Here is a 9,571-nt window from a genome sequence, read left to right as displayed (position 1 = left end):
TTTTAAGATAATGTTTGTTTTACCGATTTATACCTAAATTTTTAAAATTAACCAAAATGTCAAAACCTATAACATTGAATTTTATAATATTATGCCCTTGTCTATTATAGTCTCATTAGATGAGTGTTTTACATGTAAATGTCTAAATAACATCATCAGTTGAATGGTTCATAATATTAATCCTAAGTTCAAACCTAACCAAAATAGCGCGTGTATGATAAATAAGATTGTAAGGAAAATACATATCTCTATGATATCAATTGACAACATGTTAGTGTTTATTATCCTTGCATATCATAAACATACATCATGCATCATTATTAATCATTTGTTGATCATCTACTTTTACAAGTACTCAATCCGACATCTAGAATATCAACCATAAATCAACGGCTAGCTAATAGTCAAAGTTAAGACATCGCCACCACCATATTCTCTTATTCTGGATCTTCTTCTTTCTTTTTCTATTTTTATCTATTAATTGTCAATTTTAATTGATGAATTTATTGACATGTTTGGAACCATTGTAAACCGTTTGAAACTTTTTTATAAATTGTATTTTAGAAACAGTTTGAAACTCTTTTATAAACTGTATTTTAAAAACGATTGTCAAAGTGTTATTTAGCAAATGATTTAGAAGTTGTTTTACAATTTTGAAAAATATTGTTTATAAGTTGTTGCAAACTAATTTAATTTTTCAGAGACTGTTTGGAACTGTTTTAAAAAATTGTTGTAAACTATTTGAATTTTTTGAAAACTATTTGAGACTGTATTAGACAAATGTTGCAAATTGTGTTTTTAGAACCTATTGAAAATCCTTTTATAAAGTGATGTTTGAAAACAGTTGTAAAATTCTATTTTAGAAACCATTTAAACCCCTTTAATAAACTGTCTTTTTAAAACAATTGTAAAAATGTGTTTTAGAAACCGTTTGAAATTGTTTTTTAAAAAGGTAGAAAATTGTGTTTTTAGAACAAACAAAAGACTTTATCCCCTCAACTTGGCATGAAGTATAAAAAAAGTTTAAAGTTGGAAAGCCGGATCACTTATATCCTAAACTTGTCAAAACCGGCTCAAAAACCTTCCTATGCTGACGTGACACCTTATTTGGAGGTGGGTTTCTAATTAATCATGATTCTCTACTTAATTATAATTAAATACTAATTAATCACAATTATACTCTAATTAACTAGAGACCTTTTTGAACCTTTTCCAAAAAAACTCATATTTTTTGTTCAATTTTCGGCGCTGTAAAGAGGAGATGATGCTCCTCAGAGGTGAGGAGCAACAGCTCCTCGGAGCAGATTTGCTCCTCAGGCACCTCGCCCGAGGAGGTGTTCTTGACGAAGATCACTATTCTTCCTCAAACACAGGTCTTGTGTTCTTCACGATTCGTTGATCTGTTCGTCAAGAACAGATCTAAGTTTTCTTCTTAGATATGGCTGGAATAAATGGTGGTCGGAAAAAAATTGGTGGCCGAAAAAAAGTTGTTGAGTCAGGTGTTTTTTTTTCAAACACAATAATTTTGAGAAAGAACTTCTAATTTAAAAAAAATTAAAAACGTTTTATTTGTTTTTTTGTCAAGAATATAAATTTTGGGGTTAATTTGTTATTTTTAGTTTTAAATCAAAGGGATTTTTTTTAAAATTATTAGGTATTAATTTGAAAAGTTAAAAAAATTAGAATCATTTTAAACTTTTTGCCATCAAAAACCACCTAGAAAAAAAACCACTGTCAAATCCGGAGAGTGTGTCTCACTCTCTTGGGTGAGAGTGGGAGGGGGTTTTTGACTCGATTTTGTCACGTTTAGAGTAAAAGCGATCCTTCTCCCCCCAATTTTGACACTTCTGATACTTTATGCCAAGTTGAGGGGGTAAAATGATCCTTTATTTTTTTTAGAAACTGTTTGAAATTCTTTTATAAGTTGGTTTTTTAAAAGATTGCAAAATTATATATTAGAAACTATTTTATGAATTTTTTAAACTGTTTTTATTTTGAAATTGTTTTTAGATAAAGATTGCAAATTGTATATTCGGAAACTGTTAAACAGAAGCACGGAAACTTCGACAAAGTTGCGTTTCCCGTTTCGGAAACGTTTTGGAAACAGGAAACTCTTGGACACCCGTACGAAACGTTTCGGGCCGTTTCCGTAAATAATAAAAATTTAAAATTTGTAAAAAATTTAAAATTATTACCCACAAATGAAAAAATCTAACTAGTTACCCATAAATTTTACATTCGTATTGCCCACAATACATCAAATATACTTATCTGTGTTGAATTATATTATATTTGTTTATATATTTATAAAATTTTAAATATTTAGTATATTAAAATGAATTATTTTGTTAATTATGATAAATATTTAGATAATATTTTTATAAATATCCCTATATTTTTGTTATTTACACGTTTCCCCCACATTTCGTGTCCTTCATTTTGAAAATTTTCGTTTCCCCGTGTCCGTTTCGTATCGTTTCCGTTTCCCGTTTCCGTTTCCGTGCTACCTAGTGTTCTTTTATAAACTAGTTTTTGAAAATGGTTGTAAAATTGTATTTTAAAAACCGTTTGAAATCCATTTATAAAACTGTATTTAAAAAACAGTTGTGAAAGTGTGTCTTAGAAATCATTTGAAAATCTTTTATAAACTATTTTTTAAAAACAGTTGTCAAAGTGTGTCTTTAAAATTGTTTGCAACCATTTCTTTTTTAAAATCGCTAAAATTAGATTTGGAGTAAAAGTTCAAAGTGCAATAATATAAAATATAAATTTCAAACACGTTGGGGCATGACTTTTATGTTCTTGCTTTTTGGGTATTTTCCTAAAAAGCATATGAATATATTTACAATTATTTTGTAAAATTGGATAGTTTTCCAATAATCCCATAAAAAACAAATGGGCCAACGCCTAATGAACAATAGTCCAAGTTATAATTGCCCATCTGCATTCCGTGCAGAGATATCCACATACCCAAACAGAAACGTTTACAAAACCCTAATCAGTAGGAGGCAGTATATAAATTGGATTAATTTCAACAGATTCTAGGGTTTGCTCCGTAGGGGTGGTGGTGAGACTGCATCTGACTCATTAGCTCTCTCTCATTTCCGTCGACAGCAACCATGGTGGCCGCCAAGAAGACAGTAAGAATCTTTAATCAATCTTTAATTTTTTTTTGATTTCAAATCTTTTATCATTTCAGTAAAAATGTTAAATTAAACGTATTTTTCCTGAATTTGCAGAAGAAGAGTCATGAGAGTATCAACAACAGGTTGGCCTTGGTTATGAAGAGTGGCAAATTCACTTTGGGATACAAAACTGTTCTCAAATCTCTCAGGAACTCTAAAGGTTCGGTTTTAGGGTTTGTTTAGTCTAGTTTTTCAGCTCATTTTTAATGCATTTGATTTTGATTTAAATGAATACCTAGATTGTTATAGACTTAGGAAGTGAAACATTGCAATTCTTGTTTAAAATTGATCTAGATAGCCAATAGTGTCTTAGTGCAACCGGAGTGGCTGATCGAAAAGATTAAAAGTAGCGTTTTGTATTTGTGTAGGGAAGCTGATTATCATCGCCAACAATTGTCCTCCACTTAGAAAGTCTGAGATCGAGTACTATGCTATGTTGGCAAAGGTTGGAGTTCACCACTACAATGGAAGTAAGTTCCTTTGCTTTATACAATTCATTTCTAACAATTAGGCTGTGCCATTTGTTATAATGTGGTCCTTTTTATGTGATTTAGACTCGCTGATTTTATAGTCTGCTACATAGCTTGTTCCCCAAATGTAATATGTTCTTTGTCTTCGTTTGGACATGTGTGCATATTCTTTTGTTTTGTTAATTGAAATGTTGTCTGAATTAATCATTTGGGCTTTTGTATTGATTACTAAGCTGAAGTTGTGGGTCTGTTTGTTTTATTTTTCTTCTGTTTCATGTTGGTTATAAAATTGTATGAAATTTGTGCTTGATTTTTAGTCTGCTACTTTTATACCAGTGTAGCTGTTTTGAGAATCTGTAACTGTAAATTCCTTTTCTGTCCATTAATAGTGAAATGTTTACATGTATGATGGGCAGTGCACTGTAAATGCTCGTGTTGGAGTGTGCAACTTCCATACCCTTGAAGCTTGTTACACTGATGTTCCTGTTATTATTCATGTGTTTAAAGCAGTCACATTGTCGGATATATATTTTTAGATTGCTTGTTAAATGATCAGTTGTTCCATATGATTTCTTTTTAGTTATTCTTTACTTTTAGTTGGTGGATGCTGTCTTAACTCTAGAATTATTTTATGATTTTGGAAATGTTCTAATTTGCTTCCTATGGTTTATTCAATATTGTTGTCTGATTAATTGTGTTATTATTTCAGACAATGTAGACTTGGGTACTGCCTGCGGAAAATATTATAGAGTGTGTTGCCTCAGCATTATTGAAGCAGGTACTCAAAACGCTTCCAATATATCCGTTCTAATTTATTTTTTAAGATATTTTTTACAAAAGCTATTCTGATTATGGCAAATCATCAATTTTTCTCAGGTGATTCTGATATCATTAAGAGCATGCCTGGTGATCATTGATTAGGCCAAGAGGAATACTGTGCTTTTGTAGCTTTTGGTCCTTTTTGTTTTAATTCTAGTTATGAATATGGCTTTCATTGATTCGTGTTAAACAAGAACAGTTTTGTGTGCAACTTTTTGAGTTTCTTTGGTAGCCATCTAGTGATATTTAATTGTTATGAAAGCATGTTCCTAAATGTATTGAGATGTTTAATCAAAATTTCATTTGATAAATTTTTGCTAATTCAACGTTTAAATTTTACTTAATAACATTTATCCACAAATTTTAGTGCATGCCTTCCAATTCATAATGTGATTCAATAGAATCTTTAAGAGTTGTGCATGGTCATTTTAAATTGAAACATTCAGAGCACTAAACAATTGAACTTCAGTTTTTGCTGCGATAGATACATTTTTAAGCTTTTTTGGCATCTACGGCAATCATGTTTAGTGAATTTTCTAATTTACTTAAATTAGAGCTAAGTTATTTAAGTTATCAGATTATTTGAACTTTATATTATATTTAGAATTGGAAGTAAATTTTATGATTATATTAATTTTTATAATTTATCTGATCATTAATTAGTTAATTCATATTTATCTATGATTAAAACAAAATTAATATTTATATTCTGCAATATTTATATTAATTCCTAACAAAAACTATTATTATTTATAAAATTTAACTTTTTATAGTTTTACTAGTTTTTTAATAGGAATTATTTTGCAACTATACATATGATTCTACTTATTGCTATATACTTATCTCTTAGTTGAATTTAAATCTATAAATTAGTAATTATTATAACTTTTACTAAAATCTCATTACTAATTAATAATATAAATGAATATAATCACATCCCATTATTAGATGGTAAAAGTAAATAAAGCTGTGGCTGAATGTTATCCCAGAATGATTGCATGGTTTAAGTAACAAAGGAATCACAAGCCGTTCCTAAATGCTACAAAGACCATAAACAATACAAATCTGGAGAACTTAAATATAATAAAATCACAAGAAAAGAACTGCACTCAGAGTTTTAGAACCCAGCTCAACTGCCCATAATTCTTTAGCTTGCACTCCTTCAGAATCGAAGCCGGCGATGGCCAAATACTATACGACGCGAAAAACATGAAAGATGTATGTAATTCTTCATCCGGAACAAAGAGAACATCGGAAACAATCGGTTCAATAGTAATTTAATAAGCTCAAGCTTACGGAACAAAGTCGCCGCTGATATCAATTTCATATTCCATATCAGCCTCTAAATCTTGATCTTCGGATGTACCTGGAATGGCTTGCTCACTAATTTTGGCACCTTCCTCTACCGTCTCGGCCTCTTTTATGATACGCATTGTTTCTTCAACACTTTGACTCAGTTGATCGCGTTCTGATTCAGAATATTTTGCTTTCTCAATCTCGATGAGCTCTTTGGGCAAATTTTTCAGAAACCAAGGGTGCTGCTTAATCTCTGGGATGGTAATCCTCTTTATAATCAAATGAAGAGCATTAGTGCATGAACAACCGAATAACTCGGTATGTAACTAAAAGTAATAAAATTACATGAGAAGAAAAGGGAAAATTGGAAAGAAAATATGGAATGAATTACCTTCGCAGGATTGGCAACAAAAATCCGAGAAAGGATGAGCTTGCAATCTGCAGAGATGCGGACATAGTCTGGTATCGAGTACTGAACGCTCATTATTCTCTGTCAAAGTCGATGACAAATTTAACTTCAATATTATAAACATAAATTTCATTGGAATTTTGATCGAGTACTGCAGTAGAAACTAACCCCGATGGTCTTGCGGAAATTTCTAGGATCTTCAGGATCCTCGAAAGGGTATGCTCCCACCAACATCACATATAATGTCACCCCACATGACCAAACATCTGCAATCTAAAATGTTAAACGATCAAATCCTGAAAACAAAAAAGGTAAAAAGAGGCTCCATATTTTGCCTAGCAATGAGAAGAAACACAAAAGTCCGTTATATTTCTAGACAGAAAAAGAACTAAGTACCTTCCCGTCGTATTCCTTTCGAGATAGGACCTCAGGAGCAATATACGCCGGCGTTCCAACAGTCGATTTGGGTTGTGAGTGCAACAAACCTGACTGAAATCATGAAAAACAAATATTCAGAAAAACAAATCGGTAGAATCTTAAGGTGAACAATCAATGCATAAAGTATTACTCCTGTAAACATTAACCTTGGAGTAACCGAAGTCACATATTTTAAGTCGGGGAGTAGGGCTTCCATCCAAAAGTGTATTTTCAAGTTTCAGATCCCTGTGACAAATTTCCTGCAATAAAATCAACAAACGACGTAATAAGACAACTGTAACATCAACAAAAAAAATGTGGAAGCTAATTTTATCATACCATGGAATGACAGTAGCTGACTCCAGAAATTAGCTGCTGGAAGAAAAATCTGGACTGTAGCGAAAAAAATAATTTACCAATTAGACACCAGCTGTGTGTTACACTGGAAATAAAATCCCAACAAGATAAAAACTAGTGCTTTAAAACCTCATCTTCACTAAACCGACCCGCACTGCAGATCCTTGCGAAGAGTTCACCGCCAGCTGCATATTCCATTACGATTGCTAAATGCGTTGGAGTCAGAAAAACCTATAGCGAAATGACATATTCGAACTTAGTACAAGTTTGTGATTATATTGGAAAAAGACATTAACATCAATCGATTAAAATACATACAACATTAATCTCTTACCTCTTTGAACCTGACAATGTTCGGATGCCTCAAAGATCTGTGGTTGATAATTTCTCTCTGAACATTCCCATCAATCTGACACCAAAACAGAATTCACAGTTAGAAAATTGAAACTATAAAACACCAGTGTGTTAATATAGCATGAGATACCAGTGTGCTACAAGGCATATTTATGAATTTCTCTAATATATACCCTTCTAATCCATGCTATGACACAAAGTATATGCTCAAAGGAGCTCGTGGCAAGTGGCAACCTATGTTGCACGGAATCATGACGAGTCCTACATTCCAGCTTTTTGTTTCCATTTCCAAAAATAAATTTCAAACTTTATATCTAGAATCTTGAAAAAAAAAGCGTTTTGCCGTTTCCCATACATTTCAGCATTTCATGTTTCTTGGTCTGTGTTTCTGCTCAACATAGCTGGCAACTAAATCTTATATGGTATAGAGCTCAAAATTCAATCCGGCATATAGGAACGGCTCCTCCACCTACTTCCCATGTTAGGCAAAGAGCTAAGATATGCCAAAATTAACTCAACCTTCACTTAGTCAAGATAAACCATAAAGATATTTTAATAGTTCGAATTCTCGATAAATCTATATATTTCATACATGATCGAGTTCGTAAGAAATTATCCACAACAGCCAAGACAGTTCTAAGTACAACAATAAGGAAAACAAACTACCAATTAAGTAGTAACAATTGAATGCCACTGAAGTAAAGAGCCAAGGCAACTCTTGCAATACAATAACTTCAACCTAATGAAATGCAAGATAGCTCTATTTTCAAAAACCTATGATCAATTCAGCAAATCTCCTCATATCATCAAAACTAGTAGGGCTAATCCCTAAAAAATACAAAACATTTTTGACTTTTTTTATTTATGCCCAACATTTAAAAAACATCAATTTAGCCTAATTTCAATAAGTATATTTCAATTGCAGCCAATTATTTAATTTTCATTTAAAGACCAAACTATTTAGATTCTCGATATTTTTTATCTCTAAAAAGACAACTTTTAGTTTCGCCAATTATACCTAATTTCGATAAGTACATTTCGATCGAAAAAAGGTTAGACACGGTCATAAATAAAACTAATAAAAAAGATAAAATATCCATAGTAGTTATTGAAATTAGGTCAAAATTTTAACATTTTTGAAAGGTTAAACCATAAACGAAAATTTGTATATTTTTGAGTGATTAGGCCAAACTAGTACTAGCTATAAGCTTAAAAATAAGGCATTAAACTAGTAAAAATGACCCAAATTCTTGAAAGATCATACTTTGGCTCTTCTCAACACTCATTTCTAACTTGTTTTTTCTTCCAAGAAAAGATAAACAATCTTGCCTAACTAACTTTTCATAAATAATGAAGTCCTAAATCAACATTAACATCAAGTCATCAATAAAAACACAAAATGAAAAGCACAAAAAAAGAATAAATTTATTAAGCAAATGAAGTTAAAAAGTAGTAGTAATATACCTTTTTGCCTCTTTCTATATACTTTACAGCAACAAGCTCTTTTGTTTTCTTATCTCTCATTAATCTAGCCACTCCAAAATTACCAGAACCAAGCTCCTTAATTGCCTCATATCTCTCCTCCATTACAAACACTAACCAAAAAACAAACTAAAACTTTGATTTTTCTTAAAAAACACAAGAAAAAGAGTTGATTATAGACAGAAGACTTTAGGACTGAACTAATAAACAAACCTCAACCAACAAATAATAAAGAAAAATATTTTAATCAAGAAATAACAAAATTTGATAAAACAAAGACCGACCCTGATTATAAAAACATGTAAAGAAAGGTTCTTTGAAAGCAAGAAGACTACCTAACAACTAAATTTTAAAATACTACAATAAAAATTTGATATAAACGCTGGCCAGCAAACTGCTATGTCGTAGATTCAAATCCTCCCACGCGCTCTCCCAATTATATATATATAAAAGTTTAATAGAAACAGTTTTATTATAAGGTTAAAAAAACACTAATTTGAGTAGGTGATGTCGTTGTCAAAGGGGAGCTGAAAATGGACAAGACAGAATCTATGGAGAAGAAGAAAATCTAAGAACAAGGGGGTGGCGGTGAAGGGTGGTTTGCAAGTGTCGTCTGATGATACGACGAAGACATTAAAATTTGTGTTATCCGACACGCGTGCTTTTCTAGGGGTTGTACAGTTTATGGTGGGCGCATGTTTGGTAACTTCAATCATTACTTCTGCTTTTTTCATTAAGTAAATACTCATTCCCTCTAAATAAAAAGAAAATATTTTATAACC

The 9,571-nt window shown here is 31.4% G+C and overlaps 2 protein-coding genes across 2 annotated transcripts; one reads left to right on the top strand and one right to left on the bottom strand.

Annotated features, from left to right (window-relative positions):
• The first annotated feature begins 3,008 nt into the window (after positions 1-3,008).
• On the top strand, positions 3,009-4,795 carry LOC126675229 (60S ribosomal protein L30). Its single transcript, XM_050369838.2, has 5 exons — positions 3,009-3,140; positions 3,240-3,345; positions 3,554-3,655; positions 4,365-4,433; positions 4,532-4,795. Exons 1-5 carry the CDS (start codon positions 3,120-3,122, stop codon positions 4,570-4,572), a joined length of 339 nt encoding a protein of 112 aa, XP_050225795.1. The 5' UTR covers positions 3,009-3,119; the 3' UTR covers positions 4,573-4,795.
• A 597-nt stretch (positions 4,796-5,392) lies between these two features.
• Positions 5,393-9,342, bottom strand: LOC126674824 (serine/threonine-protein kinase SAPK3-like). The gene is made up of 9 exons (XM_056105225.1): positions 8,772-9,342; positions 7,288-7,362; positions 7,083-7,184; positions 6,936-6,989; positions 6,764-6,856; positions 6,576-6,668; positions 6,348-6,452; positions 6,162-6,260; positions 5,393-6,039 (listed from the first exon to the last, which is right to left on the bottom strand). The coding sequence occupies exons 1-9, from the start codon at positions 8,892-8,894 to the stop codon at positions 5,767-5,769; spliced, it is 1,017 nt and encodes a 338-aa protein (XP_055961200.1). The 5' UTR covers positions 8,895-9,342; the 3' UTR covers positions 5,393-5,766.
• Positions 9,343-9,571: the final 229 nt, after the last annotated feature.

The sequence above is a fragment of the Mercurialis annua genome, linkage group LG3 (assembly GCF_937616625.2).
Source record: "Mercurialis annua linkage group LG3, ddMerAnnu1.2, whole genome shotgun sequence".
In the NCBI taxonomy this organism is placed as follows: domain Eukaryota; kingdom Viridiplantae; phylum Streptophyta; class Magnoliopsida; order Malpighiales; family Euphorbiaceae; genus Mercurialis; species Mercurialis annua.
The sequence above is the reverse complement of the archived record's forward strand: the minus strand, read 5'-3'. Positions and strand labels throughout refer to the sequence as shown.

What these genes read in the sequence shown, in the direction of transcription:
- LOC126674824 (XM_056105225.1), bottom strand. Translation starts at nt 8,894, where the DNA reads ATGGAGGAGAGATATGAGGCAATTAAGGAGCTTGGTTCTGGTAATTTT. An exon ending in TCAGCTACTGTCATTCCATG is followed by an intron (nt 6,857 to 6,935) that starts GTATGATAAAAT and finishes ATTTTATTGCAG; the next exon opens with GAAATTTGTCACAGGGATCT. An exon ending in ATTTCCGCAAGACCATCGGG is followed by an intron (nt 6,261 to 6,347) that starts GTTAGTTTCTAC and finishes CGACTTTGACAG; the next exon opens with AGAATAATGAGCGTTCAGTA.
- LOC126675229 (XM_050369838.2), top strand. Translation starts at nt 3,120, where the DNA reads ATGGTGGCCGCCAAGAAGACA. An exon ending in TGGTGGCCGCCAAGAAGACA is followed by an intron (nt 3,141 to 3,239) that starts GTAAGAATCTTT and finishes CTGAATTTGCAG; the next exon opens with AAGAAGAGTCATGAGAGTAT. An exon ending in AGTTCACCACTACAATGGAA is followed by an intron (nt 3,656 to 4,364) that starts GTAAGTTCCTTT and finishes TTATTATTTCAG; the next exon opens with ACAATGTAGACTTGGGTACT.